General features: G+C 37.0%; 1 protein-coding gene across 5 annotated transcripts in view; it reads right to left on the bottom strand.

Annotated features, from left to right (window-relative positions):
* Nucleotides 1–19,279, bottom strand: part of LOC127853293 (ADP-ribosylation factor GTPase-activating protein 2-like) — a 30,582-nt gene extending 11,303 nt beyond the window's left edge. For 2 of the 5 annotated variants that reach the window (XM_052387683.1, XM_052387681.1), the window contains exons 1-12: nucleotides 19,132–19,279; nucleotides 15,790–15,981; nucleotides 15,388–15,519; nucleotides 14,744–14,906; nucleotides 13,872–14,020; nucleotides 13,277–13,422; nucleotides 12,389–12,517; nucleotides 11,604–11,771; nucleotides 9,468–9,632; nucleotides 8,977–9,103; nucleotides 5,594–5,809; nucleotides 4,975–5,008 (exon numbers count right to left, since the gene is read on the bottom strand). In XM_052387683.1, coding sequence (XP_052243643.1) covers nucleotides 4,997–5,008; nucleotides 5,594–5,809; nucleotides 8,977–9,103; nucleotides 9,468–9,632; nucleotides 11,604–11,771; nucleotides 12,389–12,517; nucleotides 13,277–13,422; nucleotides 13,872–14,020; nucleotides 14,744–14,906; nucleotides 15,388–15,519; nucleotides 15,790–15,981; nucleotides 19,132–19,203 — 1,671 coding nt within the window. In that variant the 5' untranslated portion in view covers nucleotides 19,204–19,279 and the 3' untranslated portion in view covers nucleotides 4,975–4,996. Of the gene's footprint in view, nucleotides 1–2,715; nucleotides 2,742–4,974; nucleotides 5,009–5,593; nucleotides 5,810–8,976; nucleotides 9,104–9,467; nucleotides 9,633–11,603; nucleotides 11,772–12,388; nucleotides 12,518–13,276; nucleotides 13,423–13,871; nucleotides 14,021–14,743; nucleotides 14,907–15,387; nucleotides 15,520–15,789; nucleotides 15,982–19,131 lie in introns of all 5 variants that reach the window. The other 3 variants (XM_052387682.1, XM_052387684.1, XM_052387680.1) reach the window with 3 other exon arrangements.
* Nucleotides 19,280–21,537: the final 2,258 nt, after the last annotated feature.

The following is a 21,537-nucleotide window of genomic DNA, read 5'->3' as shown; positions in this document are numbered from 1 at the left end:
ACTAACTGGAACCGGAACCATTTTTGAACTCATCTAAGATATCATTGAACTAATGTTCAAATCAAGCTATATGCAGATTTGACTAAAATGTGACTTCTAGAGTGTAAACAAGGCTTCATAATAGCAATTTAAACAAGGGACAAAATTGTCACAAAACCAGGTTTTCATTGTGAAAAAAAAATCTGATAAAGGGAGAAAACTCAAACTGAACTTTTGAAATGACCAAACAAAATTAACCCCCTTTGTAATTTTTTTTTTTTTTTTAAATCTAATTTTAGTCGTGGCGACCTTGACATTGGAGATATTGACGTGATTCTTTCGTGGGACACACCGTCCCATGATGGTGAACAAATGTGCCAAATGATTTTAAAATCTCACAATGAATAACATAGTTATGGCCAGGACAAGCTCATTTATGGCCATTTTTGACCTTTGAACTCAAAGTGTGACCTTGACCTTGGAGATATCGACGTAATTATTTCGCGCGACACACCGTCCAATGATGGTGAACAAATGTGCCAAATGATTTTAAAATCTGACGATGAACGACATAGTTATGGCTCGGACAAGCTCATTTATGGCCATTTTTGACCTTTGAACTCAAAGTTTGACCTTGACCTTGGAGATATCGACGTAATTATTTCGCGCGACACACCGTCCAATGATGGTGAACAAATGTGCCAAATGATTTTAAAATCTGACAATGAACGACATAGTTATGGCCCGGACAAGCTTATTCCGCCAGCCCGCCAGCCAGCCAGCCCGCCAGCCAGCCAGCCCGCCCGCATTCGCCAATCTAATAACCAGTTTTTTCCTTCGGAAAACCTGGTTAATCCTTCGGAAAACCTGGTTAAAAACATTCCCCCTCCCCATGGTTGCCATTTTTTCAATGGACCGTAACTCAGCTGACATCATATAAGAACAAATATGGACTACAAATCATGTGACTTTTTTAAGAGTATTAACAAGGTTCCAATTTAGCTGTATAATCCAAACTGTGACAAATAAAAGGCGATCACCAAAACTCACCATGAGCATGTTGTGCTCAGGTGAGCTAAAAAGAAACCACTTCTACATAATATGATTATGACATTGATATTGCAAGAGTAACTTACTAACATGGACATTTAAATGTATACATCAAACTACTTTTATTATATCAAACTCTAGGTTAAAAAACACAGATAGAAACGTTTGTACGCAGGGAAATCAGATAGTGCAATCACACAACAAGCAAGTGGACCGTGGGACCTAAGGCGCTCAGCTGAGACCCAAAGGAACTTAACTATTTTGAGTGGTTTTAAGAATAATAAAAGAACTTTATAAAACATAAATATTTAATACAGTATCAAGGCACTTTTGTATCTTCAAACTTGGCTAAGATATCATTGAAACAAATGTTCTGACCAAGTTTCATTAAGATTCCACTAGAAATGTGACTTCAAGAGAGTTAACAACCTTTTCTTTGACCTTGTAACCTAGTTTTACTTTACATGTACATGAAGCAGTTTAAAAAAAATAGGCAAAATAGCATGAGGGCAAATGATCTGACCAAGTTTTTTGAAATTTGGATTAAAAATGTGAGTGATTACCAGAGCAATATAAGGAAAACTGCACTTTTTTTAACGGGTCGAAACCATTTCAGAAATTTTGCTGGGATATTATTACATGTATGTTCTAAGTTTCAGGCAAAATGACGAAAAATGAAACTTTTAGAGGGTAAACAAGCTTTTGATAAATTTGATCAAGTAACAATTTTTTACCTTATGTGACAAAGTTTAAAAATTCTGTGGAGATTTCATTTGAACAAATGTTTTGACCAAGTAATATGAAGATTGGAAATAAATGTGGCCAATAGAGAGTAAACAAGGTTTCATTATAATCAAACTACTCCAACCCCTGATGGCCATGTTTTTCAATGAACTGATACATTTTTTTAAATTTGCCGAGTTATCATAAAAACAAATGTTCTGACCAAATTTTATAAAGATTGGACTAACAATGTGACTTATTAAGTTCTTGAGTGTTAACAAGGTGTCACTATTATAGCAATACATGTACATGGTAAAAAACTGCCTCCCCCCAAGGGGCTGATATGTTTTTCTACACACTGGAATCATTTTTGAACACAGCAGCAATGCCATAAAAACAAATATTCTGACAAAATTGGGGTAAAAATGAAGTGGTCAACAACCTTTCCCTTTATTTTGACATGATGACCCAGTTTTTAATCCTCACATGACTCATTTTTGAAAACAGGCAAGATATCATTGGGACAAAGGATCTAACCAAGTTTCATGAAGATTGAACAATAAATGGAGTCTCTAGAGTGTTAACAGGGCAAATGTTGAAGACGCAAAACAGACAACGCACTAGGGACCAATGGTGATGGCAAAAGCTTACTATGTGCACGTTGTGTTCAAGTGAGCTAAAATGGATAATATGCCAGCACTTGTCAACTAAACACATATGTTAATTGAATTAATCTCTTTTTATCTAATTGGATGGTTTCAACAGTAAAACATGCATGGGTTATGTGGAAACAAACTCAAATATACTACTGCAAGACTAAATGAGAGTGGGGTGGTAGATTGCTACCTATATCTCTGTGGAGATGGGTGATAAGTTATTTGAATATACAGGTATCTGCCTCTGATCTGAGAAAAGTGGGAACACAAAAAATGAAAGCAAACTACACACAATATACAACAATACCATTAACTGCAGGAGGATGATCAGTCCTGAAACAACACAAACATGCTTTAATAGCAAGCAGGTTGGTCTCTAACAATATTAATAGCACTGCACTGAATATAGACAGTTAAAGAACTAATGAAAATTGCATAGCTGCATTCATGCCAAGCATGTTTTTCCTCAGTTGAGTGTGAAACTGTTGTTTGCATCTGCCTAGTACTTGTGTATCAGATATAAAGTTTTATTTTCAAACATTCAACGGCCAACACCATGATGGGGTGGTCTGTTCATATATACCCATATAAGCTGACGCAGTATTTCCACCAAAACCTAAAGGTCTGCTCAAAACCGATTCCTAAACATTTTTTCGAACACGGCAAACTTACATATTAACAAAGAAGGATATCAACCATTGGTTAATCTGCAATAATTATGGAGGGAGCAAACACATTCCAAGCACGCGCTAAAAATTAACAGTTGAGCAAAACATTTACACCCAGTGAAAAATACAGCAAACAATAAAAACACACTCTGTCAGAGAAAGAAATTCTTGTTCTTATCCACTACTTTTAGAACAGAACAACATTAACATAAAATGATCACTGCCTTAAAATGGTCAATGCAAAGCATTGGGGATTTTAACAGGTTTGAATAGAAGCCAAACGGTAAGACTAACCTAAACAATAATTACACACTTAAGGCATGTATAAAACTATCTCAAGCAAATGTAATTATGTCCAAAGAATGCTAACTTGTGAAATGTGAATAAAATACTACACACATAATGTTCATGTACTAGTGCCGTTAGTTTGAGAAATCTATTAAAATGATTAGGGGATAGGTAAAAAACTTATAAGTCTATAATAAATAAACTTGCTTATGTTTTTGTTTTAGCTCAAAAAAGAAGAGCAGTAGCTGACAACTATGGGCAGAGATTCGTATTAAAAAATAATAGTATGTACATGACAAATAAGTGTAAATAATCAGTAAAAAGCTGTGTAAGAATTGAAATAATAATTAGGAATCATAGTATTTGTCAAATTATCCACGACTGGAAGTTGAGATGTGCTGTATCAAATCAATGGAGCTTCGCACTCATGATTTTAAACTAAGGCATCTAAACTTCAGCTATGGGTGACAACAAACTATGACCTACAAGTATTATTTCCTTAACAGCACCTGCCCAGGTATTGGGAATTAAGGGAAGAGCATAAGATAATGTAAGTAGACATACACTGCAACAAATTTGCTACACTAAGATTAAAGCTGAAAGACAAAAGTATATTTTATACCAAAATGAGTTGGTATTATAATGAACAAAGGGTAAATTTTATCGAATGTGATCAAGTATACCCTAATAGAAACATAAGTACAGCCTGAAATTTATGAGGATTAAACAACAAAAGCACAATCTTGCGTGTTAATTTGTGACTTGCTGACAAGTGTGTGCAACAAGTTGTGTTCTTTCAACATCATTCACAGAATAAAGCTGACATAATAAGTGGAGTCAGGTAAATTTGTTTAACCCAGAGGTTTAAAAGCAGAAGGGATTAAAGTAACAACAGATAAGCAAAGATCCCACAGTGGTACAGAGAAAGGATGTTTCTATACCCACAGAAGAAAGCTGAGTCATACTAGACAATTACTAGGTTTCATATCATTTTTAATTGCAGGGCAGGTCAAAACAAATATGTTTGCATGCTTGAGGTTGAAAAATGAACATATTGTGTCCAAAACAACCCTTTCCGTGATATATTACTCTGTTGGTGCATTTTTCACAAACAATGAATTTTGGTACAGTAATTTATAGGTTCATATTCATGGTTTGCTTTATCCTTCTGTCACAAAGATTTTATTTCATTTACAAATTTTTGAAGCAAAAACGACTTTTAAGCTATAAAATCCAGGTTTTATCCTGTTTATTGGACACGATAAAGTTTCACAAAGTGTTCAAAGAGATCATTAATAAATGAATCAAGTATTTAAACTATGATTATCTTATTATCCGGCATTGTGTTATCTTTCAGGACCTTCTCTGTTAATTGCCATATGAAACCAATGGCTTCACATTAGCAAATCTACCAAGGTTAATGTCCACTTGTTTATATAAAATCTCATAAAGCGTGTGATGAGAAGATGTAAGGGAGGGAACTTTTGGCTAAACCGAATTTGAAGCCTTGGGTGCGCTCATTTTGTTCCTGTGAATGTTTAAATTAAACATGACTCAGTTCCCTCATACAATACATACACCATGGAATGATCCCCATAAGCTATCTTTACCTTATTACACACTCTAAACATGCTATTTGTGTCTCTGAAAATAAACAATAACTAGGCTGAAATGGGCTCAACTGTCATTACTTTTCTAAAAGCCACATTCTAAAACAAATGCATTCATATTTGACATTAATTAAACAGATTAGCTGTTAAATTTAATTTCAAGGACACCAATTCAAATCAAATTATTCAAGTCATGTCTAGTTGACATTGGATCAATTTTCGTTGCAGTTATTGCTGCATTATCAGATCAGTTTATTGCAAACCTTAAGACAATAGAGAAGCAGCTGAGTGATACATTTCTGTGAACTAAGTTAATAACATAGGCTTTGAAAAGATAGAAAAGGGGCAGTGAATATTTGGGTTACGTGAATCATATCCATTACACAGATTAAAACCTTTTTGTAATGGAGTTTTGATAATTAAACAGTGCTTGACTACAGCAATATCTGAACCCTGATTTTGACACAGCTGATTTATCACTGACTTAACATGTTTATTATTCACACAAAAATTTCTGTCTCAATTGAGCCCATAAAACAGTTACCAAACACAACTATAGGATATATCTAAGCATCTACATATGCACACTAATTGATTTGACCATGACATGGATGTGTACCTGTAAAGAGCTCATAACTCCGCTTGCTATATTTGAGAGTCGACCCGCAACTTTGGTGACGCCTTGTTTCACACCGTCCTTGAAGTCTTGGAAGTCTGGGCCGCTACCAAAGCTGCTTGAGGATTTGGACTTAGACTTGTCATCACCGCCAAACAGATCTGCACTCGAAATGCCTGATGAGCCTTGGAACTTGGAAAGATTTTGTCGAGTTTCCATCTGAAAGAAGGATGCAATTGTGTGATCTTTCAAACCAAATAGATTGAGACATTAGGAGATTGTGAAATAGGGCACAGTTGCGACAGAATAAGGAGCGACAGTGGGTATTGCACAGTTTTTTTATACTACTGGTATTAATAATTATACATTCTTTGGAGAAACACTTCTAGAAAATGATAGTGTTCACCAAAAACTCATCAATGCCAGACTAATAAACATACAGACCAAATTGCACTGAAAAAGAAAACATCTGGTGCTAGAAGGTTAAATCACATTCGTACTTGAATGTCACACTTTTTTTGACTGCAAACAAACAAAATCCATAAGTAGATAAACAAGAGGGCCAAGACTGGCCCTAGTTCCCTCACCTAAGAGGAGTCGGTTCATTCAATCTTTACCAAATGTCAAACTTGACCTAGATATTGTCCAGACAAACATCCTGGTCAAGTTTCATCATTATTTCATCTGCGAGTCATGATCAATATACCTATGAAGTTTCATGATCCTAAGCGTAAGCATTCTTGAGTTATCATCCAGAAACCATTTTATTAAGTTGAGTCACCGTGACCTTGACAGCCATTGTGTGAATACGTTATTTGGCACTGTGACCTTGACCTTTGACCTAGTGACCTGAAAATCAAAAGGGGTCATCCGCGAGTCATGATCATTGTACCTATGAAGTTTCATGATCCTAGGCATAAGCATTCTTGAGTTATCATCCAGAAACCATTTTACTATTTCAGGTCACCCTGACCTTGACCTTTGACCAAGTGACCTGAAAATCAATAGGGGTCATCTTCAAGTCATGATCAATGTACCTATGAAGTTTCATGATCCTAGGCATAAGCGCTCTTGAGTTATCATCTGGAAACCATTTTACTATTTCGAATCAGCGTGACCTTGACCTTTGACCTAGTGACCTGAAAATCAATAGGGGTTATCTACGAGTCACGATCAATGTACCTATGAAGTTTCATGATCCAAGGCCTAAGCGTTCTTGAGTTATCATCAGGAAACCATTTTACTATTTTGGGTCATTGTGACCTTGACCTTTGACCTAGTGACCTGAAAATCCATAGGGGTCATCTACGAGTTATGATCAATGTACCTATGAAGTTTCATGATCCTAGGCCTAAGCGTTCTTGAGTTATCATCAGGAAACCATTTTACTATTTCGGGTCATCGTGACCTTGACCTTTGACCTAGTGACCTGAAAATCAATAGGGTAATCTGTGAGTCATGACCAATGTAGCTATGAAGTTTCATGATCCTAGGCATAAGCGTTCTTGAGTTATCATCCGGAAATCATTTTACTGCTTAGGGTCACCGTGACCTTGACCTTTGACCTAGTGACCTGAAAATCAATAGGGGTCATCTGCGAGTCATGATCAATGTATCTATGAAGTTTCATGATCCTAGGCATAAGCGTTCTTGAGTTATCATCTGCAAACCATTTTACTATTTCGGGTCGTGACCTTGACCTTTGACTTAGTGACCTAAAAATCAATAGGAGTCATCTGCCAGTCATGATCAATGTACCTATGAAGTTTCATGATCCTTGGCATACGCTCTCTTGAGTTATCATCCGGAAACCATCTGGTGGACGGACGGACCGACGTGAGCAAAACAATATACCCCCTCTTCTTCGAAAGGGGGGGGGGGGGCATAATGAGAAAACTGCCCCCCTCATAGCAGCCATGTTATTCAACTGACCGGAACCATTTTTTAACTCAACTCTTGTATCAAGGAAACAAATGTTCTGAGCAAATTTCATGAAAATTGGGCCAAAAATGTGACTTCTACTGTGTTCACATGTTTTCACTATATATATATATATATATAGAGAGAGAGAGAGAGAGAGAGAGAGAGAGAAATGCCCCGCCCACTGGCAGCCATGTTTTTTCACCAATCTCGACCATTCTCAAACTAGTCCGAGATATCAATAAAACCAATGTTTTGACCAAATTTCATGATGATTGGGCAAAAATTGTGACTTCTAGAGTGTTTACAATGTTTCTCTAAAGCCAAATTGGGAAAACTGCCACTATAAACATACAGAGAAAAATGCGCCGCCCACTGGCGGCCATGTTTTTTCACTGATCTGGACCATTTTCGAACTCGTCCGAGACGTCAATTGAACCAATGTTTTGACCAACTTTCATGATGATTGGGCAAAAATTGTGACTTCTAGAGTGTTTACAAGGTTTCTCTATAGCCAAATAAGGAAAACTGCCCCGCCCACTGGCGGCCATGTTTTTCAACACACAGGAATCACTTTTGAACTCAATCAAGATATCATTAAGACAAACATTTTGACAAAGTTACATGAAGATTGGGCATGAAATGTGACTTCTACAGTGTTTACAAGGTTTTTCTTTTTTTTTACCTAGTGACCTAGTTTTTGACCCGGCACAACCCAGTTTCGAACTCGGCCGAGATTTTATTGGGGCAAAGTTTTTTACCAAGTTTCATGAAGATGAGACAATTGGGAAAACTGCCACTATAAACATACAGAGAAAAATGCGCCGCCCACTGGCGGCCATGTTTTTTCACCGATCTGGACCATTTTCGAACTCGTCCGAGACGTCAATTGAACCAATGTTTTGACCAACTTTCATGATGATTGGGCAAAAATTGTGACTTCTAGAGTGTTTACAAGGTTTCTCTATAGCCAAATAAGGAAAACTGCCCCGCCCACTGGCGGCCATGTTTTTCAACACACAGGAATCACTTTTAAACTCAATCAAGATATCATTAAGACAAACATTTTGACAAAGTTACATGAAGATTGGGCATGAAATGTGACTTCTACAGTGTTTACAAGGTTTTTCTTTTTTTTTACCTAGTGACCTAGTTTTTGACCCGGCACAACCCAGTTTCGAACTCGGCCGAGATTTTATTGGGGCAAAGTTTTTTACCAAGTTTCATGAAGATGAGACAAGAAATGTGGCCTCTAGAATGTTTACGAGCAAATGTTTTCCGACGGACGGACGGACATATGACGGACAAAGACCGGTCAGAAAAACTCACCTAAGCAATCAGGTGAGCTAAAAACACTCTTAAAGCAACTTTCATAGTCTTACTTGACAACAACTCCAGAATTACACCAATAAAAAGCCTTGATGAGTAATGAAATAGGAACAGAAACCACATTATCTTATACTCACATCCATTTCATTTTTGCCAAAGTATTGGTCCGATGAGATGGCTTTGGCATTTCCAAATTTCTTCTGAGCATCGTCAGTGGCTGAAGTGGATGAAGAATTGTCGTATGCCTTCCGTGTGCGTGTGGATCTGCAATGGAAACAGTACAAATACCATTAGAAGCCACATGTAGAAAGCAATCAGGCAACTTTTGACATTCATATAAACAGCTTCCAACTTTGCCTTACAACTTGTGGAACAACAATGTACAGTCTATATAAACAGTTACTAATTGTGTGTAAAATCTTGAATTCAATGCATGGCTTTAAAAGCACATTAGTCTAAAATATATCAGTTTTGAAAATCTTACAAATTTGCTATAATTCGTCTTAATTCTCATGACCAAGAGGTAAACCAACAGTCACCTCAGATTATACCGGTAGGGGTCTAAAAACTGCATTCAACACTAGTATTGGTAAACAGTATTTTGCATATGTTTTCTTCCTGTGCCTACCTGTCCTCTGATTTGCTGGTTATGGACTCAGAGAAGGACTCCTGTTTGCTCTCAAACCTGTCCATGCCCCACCCACTGTCTGCTGAACTGGACCCCCAGCCCGACCCAGTACCAGTGTCCTCATTCTTACGGTTCCTCTCCGTGGAGCCAAAGGGACTGTCATACCTGGTAACAACAGCAGACATTGGCATGTGGCTATAGTCAGGGGTCATACACAAAACAATATTTCCTTGTTCGCATATACAAAATGCACAGAATTACTTCTACCTTGGATCCCAATATAAAGCATGTTTTCAAGGTCATACAGCTGATAAACTAGATAAAGCTGGTAAGATGTAAAAGAAAGGCTGCACTTTGCAAGAATCGTTAGTGGAAACCATTTGATATTTCCATAAATCCTTTTCGTTTATTACTTTTATTGTGCTGATGGATTTGATTATTTAAGAGTCCCATTAAATACATGACACAATTAAAAGGATACGATTTTGAGAATATCAAAGGGAAGGAAAATAACCAAACCCTTAAAGAGATAAACCCAAAGTCATCATTATTTAACATATTTCTACAAGTTGAGACCTGAATTACAAGCAATCTTGTCACTCAAAAGGAAGAAATCAGCTGAAAGCATGACAAATAAGAACCCATGTCAATTACAAACCAGGTAAATCACAACCAGTGTAAAACTCTCCTAAATAACAACCCTTGTCAAACTTTGCTAAATCACAACAAAGTGTAAGATTCTCCTAAATCACTCCAATGTACAACTCTCCTAAATCACAACCCGTTTATACTCTCCTTAATCACAACCTGTATAGAAAACTTCAAAATCACAACCTGTGTAAAACTCTCCTAAATCACAACCCATGTAAAACTCTTAAATCACAACCAGTGTAAAACTCTCCTAAATCACAACCTGTGTAAAACTCTCCTAAATCACAACTCGTTAAACAAGAGCTGTCAGAGGACAGCGCGCTCGACTATTAGAGTGCTTGACATTTATAAGCCATCATGGGGAAATTGTTCATATTCAATAATTTATCAGACGATCTTTCAAAAATAAAAAAAGGAAAAAAATTATTCTTTTCTTTGGGGGGGGGGGGGGTTGAGAGGGGGTATAATGTGGGGTGTGGTCATTTATTAGACGATCTTTCAAAAATAAGAAAGGAAAAAAAATTAAAAAATTTGGGGGGGGGGTAGGGGGGGGGGGGGTGAGAGGGGGGTATAATGTGGGGTGTGGTAATTTATAAGATGATGTTTAAAAAAAAATGGGGGGGTAGGGGGGAGGTGGGGGTAGAGGGGGTATAATGTGGGGTGGGGTAATTTATTAGATGTTTAAAAAAAAATTGGGGGAGGGGGGGGGTGGGGGGGGGGAGGGATTCTGGGTAGGGGCGTGGGGTATTGTTTGGGTGGAATCCATTGTGGTATTCAGGTAAGTGTTGTTTTGCCAAAGTAATAATAAAATGTGATCATAAATAAAGAAGTTATGGCAATTTAAGCAAAATGTTCAATTATCTAAGTGTAAAAGGGGCCATAATTATGTAAAAATGCTTGATACAGTGGTCTGCTCTTGATTATAGATTGGGGTCATGTTGGTAAACAAGTATGCAACATATAAAAGCAATATGTCAAAGGATATCGGAAATAGTTTGGGTAGTACGCAAACTTTAACATAGATTTATCAATAATATGCATATTCTAAGTATAAAAGGGGCAATAATTATGACAAAATGCTTGATAGAGTTGTCTGCTCTTGTTTATAGGTTGGGGTGATGTTGGTTAACAAGTATGCAAAATATGAAAGCAATATGTCAAGGGACAATGAAAATGAATGGGGTAGTACGAAAACTTTAACATTTGCTGCATATTCTTAGTGGAAAAGGGGCCATAATTATGACAAAATGCTTGATAGAGTTGTCTGCTCTTGTTTATAAGTTGGGGTCATGTTGGTAAACAAGTATGCAAAATTTGAAAGCAATATGTCAAGGGACAATGAAAATAATTGGGGTAGTACGAAAACTTTAACACTTGCACGCTAACGCTAACAGAAACGCCGACGCCGGAGTGAGTAGGATAGCTCCACTTTATATATTTCATATATAATAGTCGAGCTAAAAACTCTCCTTAACCATGTCTTACTTTGGAGGTCCAGATGAGAAGCCTGAGGAGTAGGAGTCGAGTTCCTCCTCGAAGAACGAGCTCTTGTTGTTGTTCTTGCGTTCCAATTGGTCCATGGAGAACTTGCCCTGCCCAGCCCCCTCCTGCTCTATCGTCTGCATGTCCGTCATAGCGGAGTGACTCACACCTCTATTTGAAAAATGGAGGAAAGTACATTGAGATCCATAGATGTATTGAACACAAATATTCATATGTCATGCATTTATAGACCACTTGCTCTATGTCTACATCTCGCATTGTTGAGTCATGAGTGAATCACCCCTCTTTTAACAAGCACATAGGAGTTTTAGCATACATTGAGAATACTTTTTTAAAAACATTCTTCAAGATTGGTATTGTTATACATTTGACTAATACCTATCAATGCAGACTGGATGATGCTCAGCGTTATGGTTCTTGTGCATGGCACTTCTAATCATTGATATCATTACACTATGCACTTTCTTGTTGGTATCTTATATTGTTTCTGAGATATAGCCCAAAAGGTTTTGTAACAGACTGACTAACGTTCTGACAGAATGGGGGGTGGGGGTGGTAAAATTCTAAATAAAAACAAAGCTTTTTTTAATTATGAGTCACCCTCTTATGGAAATGGGACTTTAAGCACGCTCTTATGGAAATTTTTGTTTAAAGAATTCCCTTCTAAACAAAATAAAGTCTGGATGTAAAGTGTTGTCCCTGATAAAAAAGTGCCAACAGCACAGACTTGTCTAGGACCAGACTTAATGCACTTGCAAAGTTCTCACCTATTTCCCGCCCATCCCATTCCCAGTCGCTCCATCTGGGCGGCCTTCTTTGGGTCTGAAGTCTTCATCTTCTCTTCCTGCTTCTTCCTCTCTATGCTCATGTCCTGGTAGGCCAGACGCATGCTTGCCCTGGGTAGAACACCATATACAGTCAAAGTAATGGTTGAATCTAGGCTGTTTAAGTCCACCTAGCAGATACGAACTTGCCATATTTATAACATTATTGCATCACAGTAATTTATAAATGAACAAGTTCTCTGTCAGTGATAAAACTGCAGTTCCCTATAAACTAAAATATGTCGGAGTAAAAAAGGCTCCATTTGTTTCATAAGATAAGTTATCAACAGAAATACTGAAAAAACTTACATATCCCTCTTACGTACCTCTTTCCACATTCAAAGTTTCATCAACCTTATCAAAAGTTATCCAAAGGATCCATATTTAGTTTTCACTTGTTTCTGCCCATTAATCAACAAACAAATTTCATTTACCCAGCCTTAGTACTTATTGAGTTATCCCACAATTAAGAAATGCCTGACAGTTTTCAATTATTGAAACAAGTAGGGGACTCTTTAATATGAAAGCAATTTAACATTTGTTTAACTAACATAACAAAACCTGAGAAACACAAAGCCCCCTACTGTACTTTGAAGCCGCACAACAGCTATTTTAGAGAAAAGTGTTAAGCCCAAGGCCCATAACTTCGCTCATCTGTAGGTCATGTAGATAGACTCACATACAAAGAATCAGCCCAATATCTGAAAATGTTGCTTTAAAAAACGCAGGAAAACGGAAATTTCTAAGTCCAAGCCACATAACTTTGCCAAAAATCAATGGACCAAAACAAAACTCATTATGACCAGGTTTACCAGAACACAGCCAACATACATCTGTTTCTCCTGCTCAGCCTGCGTGCGCGACTCCTGTACAGCCATGTTAGCAGCATGCTGCTCCTTCTCCTTGTCTCGAAGCGTCGCCTGGCTCTCCAGCTCCTCAAAGTTGGCCTTCACCTTCTGGGCTCCAAACCCTCCTTTCTGAAAATACAGAAGGTAAGACAAATTATTCTTCATTACTCAAATATTTCTTGAACATTTTTTTTTCATTCCAAAGGAGGAACAACCATTTTAAAGCAATGTGTGCTAACAAATAGCATTTTATACCTAGCAATTTTGCCCTTATAATTATCTTATCCACATACTGTGTACCCTGTAAATGCTATCTTTTTTATTCTTAGAAACAGCAATCACCAACAACAGCTGATTTAAAAAACTTCACATTAGCAAAATATGACAAACAGTTAAAGCTCATTGAGTGGTAAATTACTTGTATTTAATTTACCCTCAAACAGCAATGATTGGATCCCTTTTTCTGTTCTGTTCTTAAAAAAAGACCCAATCCAAGTTGTTATATACTGGATAAAACATGCAATAATTTATTTTACATGTAAATTATATTTAAACACATTTGAACATATTTCACCGACCCCCTTCTTAGCAGGAGCTTTCTTGGCCCCAATGAGAGACTTGCGGGGTTCTGCCTTAGCCAGAGCCTCTGTGGGTGACATGCTGAGCGCATGCTCCACGCTGGGGCCTTCCCCCTCCGCTAGTGTGGGTACCTCCTTCTTGGCGATTCCTGGAAGATGGAATTATTCACTGCATTTAAAGCTGAATCAAAGTTGGCAATTTAGCTTAAGGCATACTTTAGTTTCTGTTGATTTAAAACTGAGGCATACTGGTATTATATTATTTTCTTATTCATTCCAAATTAATGTACTGGGAAAACTTTTACAGACATTAATAATGACACTTACTTTGGTGCAAGCAGTTCAAAATATTGTACAAAGTACAATGTCTTAGTACCCTGTTTTATTTGCATCCAAATATTTTGACATTAAGAGTTTAGAAAAAGGGATCAATTAAATATATCAGTGCTTCAGCTAGGCCTAAATTGAAGGGCACCCCCGCCCTGCCCTGCCCCTCCGAACCTCCGCCCTGCCCTCTAATTTTTTTTATTTTTTTTTTACATATGATCATTAATAAATCTCTTATTACATTGTAATTCATTTGTTCCTTATTGTAGACATTATATTTGAATGGTTTTATAATAATGGTAATACTATATTCTAACAAGTATTTATAACATTTAAATTAACATGCAACAGGAAGCATTCCTGAAAACGCCAGCGCGCTCGAAAGTGCCCTTTTGACAAAATACTGCGCATCGAAAGTGCCCTTTTGACAAAAAAGCCCCCCCCCCTGCCCTTTTCAAATCCTAGCTGGAGCACTGATTTTATATTCTTCAGATTATAGGAATAATTACATCAATGAATAGTCAATCATATTAACAGATACTCACCATTCCCATTCTGAATGCTGATTGGCTGGGTCAGTCTCTGCCCTGCTGTCATTGGTTCACTGATCACTTCAGGTTCAGGGGCCACAGTGTCAACATGCTCTGCAAAGAAGTCCACCTCTTTGGCCTCCGGAGAAGACGGGTCAGTATAGGAGTCAATGTGCAGCTGAAACACACACAATACTGTCCCAGATCAGTATTTCCTAGGGAATACATGTATTATCTTCATGTGTATTTAAGAGAAATTACGTTAGACAAAGCAAAATCAATCAAGTGGTAAAACTATCATTATTTCTTAGCTTATAAATGTCAAAATAAAAAAGAGCTAGAATGGCCTTGAATAAAACATTTATGCATAAAGAAATGCATGTGGGTTTCCATGTTTAACCGTGTTATGATTAATTATGTTTACTCATCAAACTTGTCCCTATACAATGCAATAACAAAATATGCCTATTTTTTAATGTATGCAATATTAATATATAAAAGTCCCAAAGAGAAGCATGCAAAGATCAAGTTCTATAAACATTAGTGTCCATGGATAATAAATTTTGACACTTAATTCTTGCTTAGATATATCAAGCTAAGGAATGTTAACTGGTAAATATTAAGTATCATATGATTTATTTTTATCTTCAATCATGTACCTTGGTGCCGTGTAAACGCATAGCCTGTGTGGCTGAATGATGCAGCTTGTCTTTATACATGTTGGCTGCACGACTGTGGTATTTCTGCTGTGCATCTTTGCTGGTACAACCATGTTGACGAAAAAAACCAACCTTTCAATAATAAGGGACGTGATCATTATATGTCAATTGGGTATATGCAATTAACATTAAAACTCTTAACTTGCGTCACAAGTTAAGATTACCAAAATGAACATAGGAAGCCAAATTGCCTGGACAGATAAATATAAACAAGGCTTAATATTTACCCATTTTAATTTTGAAGCAATAACTTTATCAGTTAACCTCCGTGAGGTAGATATTTAATTTACACTGCTAGATTACTTGATTATTCAGACTTAAGTTGAAACAAATGGATCTTACAGCATTAGAATTTCCTCCCACTTGCATTGCCCTGAGTTGAAACCATGTCCAGTTTGTGTCCAGCTGTGTAGAGCGTATGAATGTTACATGCACACCGAGTGAGCGGTGTACAGCTGAGCAGTCTATACACAAGAACACACCGTAAGTCACACTGGCCCATGTGGGATTGTTGCTACCACAATCAAAGCATTGCTGAAATATATACATCATAATCTTGATATTCAATGCCATAATCCCAGTTGCTTTTTTATCAAGTTGCTTATTACTCTTTTAGAAATGTTTGGAGCAACTGAAAGGCCAGCAATTAAAATTTCCCCCAATGCTGAAGCTAAAGATGTTACAAAGAACCACCATGTGTAATCTACTTCAATTAAATACTAAATAACAATTGGGACAATATTGATAATCCCTCATTAAAGGTAAGAATAACAAGAGGCCCATGAGGGCCTGAATCGCTCTACTGCTACACACTGTGCAAGTTTGGAAAGAATAAGATGGAAACTGTGTACTTAATCGTGCAAACAAGAAGTATTTTCTCAAATTCAAGGAGAGATTATTGTGTACTTATTTCTCCGAAACTGCTCATATTCAATAGGGTTCATTTTTTTCCGATACTGCTCATATTCAATAGGGTTCAAGTCCTCATTGATATGAAGATACTGTGCACATTTGGAAATAATTGGATGAAAACTGCGGAATTAATTGCGAAAACAAGCGGGATTTCAAGGGGAAGTCATTCTGGACTTATTGCTTCCATATTGCTCTTTTTAAAAAAGGGTTTGAGTCCTCATTGATACAAAGAACCTGTGCAAGTTTGCCAAGAATTGAATGAAAATTATGGACTTCATCACATAAAAAAACAGAATTTTCATTTTTTGGACTTTATCACACAAAAAAACTGAATTTTCATTTTTTTCTCAAATTCAAGGGGAGACTAATTCTGGACTTATAACTCCGATATTGCTCATTTTCAATAGGGTTTGACTCTTCATTCAGATAAAGACACTGTGCAAGTTGGGAAATGATTGGATGAAAACTGTGGACTTTATTGCGTAAACAAGCCTTATTTCACAATTTTCTCAAATTCAAGGGGAGATAATTCTGGACTTTTTACTCTAATGCACAGGTGGTTAGCGTGTGGCTATAATGTTAATTAATGAAAACATCATTTTGAATGATAAATAATCATATTATAACGAAAATTCAACTTTTCTGAAAAAAAAAATCATTATCAAATATATATATAACAAGGCATCCAACTCGAAATCATCCTAAAACGGGGTGCATTGGTTTGAACAGCCATTACTTCATCAATTTTGCAGCGATTTTCATGAACCCAGTCTTATTCAACGCAGAAATGAATTTCCTTTCTGGACATGTATATATCTTGTTATATTTCTACACATGCTTGGTCAAATTTTAAGAAATAACGCAATTAACTAAAACGTATGAAAAAATTATTATGCATTATGCATCAAAACTAACTGTCCAGCGCATTTTGAAACCTTTGTTTACACAGCGCCCTCACACTACTTTGGGGGAAGGGGTCCGCAGCCCTTATGAGGGGGATTTTTTTGTAAATGGGGGAATTTTTATAACAAAACACAACAACTGTGTTGAACTGTTATAAACATATATTTCTATATATGTGACTGTCTATAGGACAGAAAGGTGGACTTGTACTCAATCTATATAACAGTAATCTTATTTAAAAGTCCAAATATATTGCGGTTGAAGGGGTCCAAAGATGGGGACCTTGATATATCCACGCGCAATATAAATTGTCAGGTTATCATTGCATGTTTAAGTATGCATTAGCATAATTTGGCACTCTCAAAACACGCTGTTTTCTTACCTTATTGAAGTATGTGTTATATCCATATGTTATTCATTGGTATAAAACAAAACATTATTCCATGTAAGTATTTTCAAATGCGTATAATTAAATTTGTTATCCGAAAACAATTGCCAAGTTATTGTTCAAGAAAGCATGCACAAATTAGACCCCATGTACAAAATCATCAACAATGACGTCATCTTATCCTCATGGAAAGCATGGTGCATTTTGACAAACTGAGGGAGCTTTGCCTCTCAATTAAAAGCAAGTAGTTTACACTGTATCTAACGCGCAAAGATTGTTGAGATAGGTCAGTATTGACTTGTGACATTTACAGTGAAAATTGTATACACCTTCATGTGAGCACTGGTGCGTTTCGGCAGTTCAAAGCAATTTCAAAAGAGAATGTTAACACCCAAAATGACCTGATGTTTGGCAAGAGGAGTTATTGTTAATAGCAGTACACAGGTGTTACAGTGATGTACAATGAAACCAAACAATCTGGTCTACAGTGATGTACAATGAAACCAAACAATCTGGTCAAAACTGGATTATGAATGTCGGATTAAACAGAAAGTGGGTGAAAAAAGGGTAAAATACTAGCTTGTAGCTGATTTTATCAGAATCTGAAATTCTCAGATCAAAACATGTTATTTGGGGATTATGCTAGTCACATTTTTGGGAGCCATAACCATAGCCGATTTGTGATATATTGGACAACGCAATATAACGGACAGTGATATATTGGAGTCAATTTTCAACTATAAATCAGCCATTTTTTTCTCATTTTCTGAAGGGGAAAAAAATCAGTTTTTGGGGGAAAAAAATATACTTTTCAGGTGGGGGACTGTCGCCAAAATTCGGCTGCAGATTTGATAGATTGAGGGCCCTGTTATATACATTTCAACTAACTGACATTTTAAACACACGAGTGATTTCATTAGTTCGATGCGAAGATGTGTCTTAACAACTGGAGATTTCATTCATAAATACGGTCTGATCGATGTTAACTGGGTCAAGCAAATTGTGTATCGCATTATTTCTTAAAATTTGACCCAGCATGTGTAGAAATATAACAAGATATATTACATTGATCATGATGTAATGCAACCTGACCTAAATTGGGTCAATTTTCCAATATGGCAATACAGCGTACAAAACAAAACCTTAGTCAATACAAATAAATTATTTCTTGCTGTAATGGTACCATTTGGATGAGTTTGTGGTTTAGATAGGTAAATTTTAATAAGCTCTTGCAGTTTCAGTGTTCATTAACCTTTGAATTGTTGATAACATTTTGCACCCATGGACAAGAGAGAGCGCATTGCAACTCTCAGCCTAAGCTGAGAGTTGAATTATTGCAACTATACGGATGATGTGTCAAAATGACACACCGGTGCATATGCTTCCTAAAAATATAACATACCGACAGTATGTATACACTTTGTGAATGAAAATTTATAATCCATGAAATATGTAACAACACTATATAAGAAATAGATTACCTTGTTGGTAGGAATGGAACGTAGTCTTTTGAAAACAGCCTGAATATCTGACTTGCTTGGGCCGTCAGCCATTTTGCTTGGTGACGTTTGATTAGGTCACATGACCAAGTTTTCTATCGAATTAAAAATTTCGCATCGACTGTTTAAGGCCGGACCCATGAGTTAAAAAGGATTGGTAATTTATCTAAAAACACATTTAAATAATTAACTGTTGCGTTTACTAGTATTAATGGACTAATGTTCAACACAGCAAGCATATGGGTAATTATTAAACAACTTCCGATCGTGTCTGAACTATAATTAGGGATAGGTAAAAGAAAGAGTGTCATGGGGGTATGGGGCTCACAGCGGACGGGGGATTAACTGAAGCAAGCATCACATGGGACATTGGTTAAATTTTTCACTCTTGCGTTAAATGCTTCTCTACCGTTTACCCGTCTTGCTATGTCGCCCACTCAAGCTATAAAGCGCACTGTCTCCATCCTTTACTCGATCTCACACTTAATTGATAGCCCCTCCAATCAAACGGTCCGTCTTCCATGCCATCGCAGTCGGTCAGTCGGTCGGTCGTTCGTTCGTTCGTTCGTTCGTTCGTTCGTTCGTTCGTTCATCCATTCATTCGAATTATGTAATATAATCCGCTGGGGTTAGTTTTTGGAAACTGTTCAATGGTCTGGTATAAGATGAAGATTGTGGCGCCGAACTTCTCCATGTTTTGATACCTAAATATAAACACATGCATGCGGTTTAAATTCATTCAAAGTGTCTACGGTCATCTTGAGGTCATATCGCACGGGCGATATGTGATCGATGAAGATCTGCTGCATGATATAAATTTAAGTGTACCACCGTTCGCAAAATGTTTCTGCAATTAATTGACGTTCGTCTATACATGCCTGTATACGAAAATGTAAATAATAAAGCTATTTTCGCTTTATTTCCCAACGGTTCTTGTGGTCACCGTGTCAGTTTTTATTCTTGCGGCAAGGTTCGTTTGCTAAAGGATACCCGTATGACATCCGCAACTATATACTTGTGCCACGCATTGTGGGAAGAGGACAATTACAACGAGCGAGGCATGGTATAGGGGAGATAACCCTGGGTTATGGTTAGCTTAGGGTTAGGGTTAGGGGTCGGGTTAGGGTTAAGGTATGGGTTAAGGCTAACTCTAACCCAAACCAGACCCCTAACCTTACCCCTTACCCTAACCCTCTAACCTACCCCCCCCCCCCCCATGCGCATTACAATACCATGCCTCGCTCGTTGTCGTTGTCCGCTTCGCCGCATTGTAGACGCTACGCAGTAGTATTCAGAACATACGATGCGTGATTCTCGCATAACCGCTAATGAAATAATATGTCTTCGAGTAACTATCTAAAGATCTTTTATATGATTTTATCGTCGAGAAAAATGGAAGAATTATGAGAGCGGACACCATAATTATGTATTCGACAAAATCTTTGCGTAAGTTAATTCATCATTCGATCGCAGACAACCTGTTTTTTCTATCATAAAACAATAGGTGTTACTTTCAAAGAAATAAAATAAGCAATACCGGTATAGATCAAAATAATAATTGTTGCTTAACTTTTTATTTAAGTCAGCACGCTCTTAAAGGGTGACATCCGACATTTTGTGCGAGCGAGTTTCACGAGCACAAGTGCAAGACTGACCGATGAACGGCATTCACAACAGTCGATTTAAGCACCTGTCCACATAGATTAACCTACTGATTTTTTATTTGTTTAAGTCAGTCCTTCCATCGACCAACTTTTCCGAGCGTGTATGAAATGTCGTTACCACGAATTACTAAGCAGTTCCCAAGAATTATTCCGTCATTCCAAACGACTTTCACAGTCGATCCCACGGTACAAGTAGTCGACAACATAATTTCAGTTGTTTAAACGCATTAGTTAACTACATGCATTACATCTGGGCCAAACTTTTGAAAACCAGTCAATTAATAATTATACTTGAATGCTGAAACAAACACGCACGTGAAGACTGTCAATCAATAACATTCCGGGTATTTTAAAAACGTACAACTAGTTGCACTCAAATAGTGATTGTTTGGTCACGTTTACATTTGGATGTCATAATTTTGAGTATTTATAAAGTAAAATTATATAATTTTTACACGAGTGATGTCGAAACATGAAAGCTCTGTTAGTTGAAGGGCTGTCGACTGCCATTTCTTCTATGGACTCCTAACTCATACCGTCCTATAAAATATTTTTTGTTATAACTTGTTTTGTTTATATATCGTACGCATACATAAGCAAGGCATCTATATATTTTATAGTTGATGGGAAATTTACTTTGGACTTGTTTTCGTGCCAAAAATAAATAAATATTAATACTAATATCAAGAATGAAACAGACGTCAGTAGTGAAAACTAGTCCCCA

The sequence above is a fragment of the Dreissena polymorpha genome, chromosome 12, assembly GCF_020536995.1.
Source record: "Dreissena polymorpha isolate Duluth1 chromosome 12, UMN_Dpol_1.0, whole genome shotgun sequence".
NCBI lineage: Eukaryota > Metazoa > Mollusca > Bivalvia > Myida > Dreissenidae > Dreissena > Dreissena polymorpha.
Note: the sequence above shows the minus strand (reverse complement) of the source record. Positions and strands in the feature narration are given on the sequence as shown.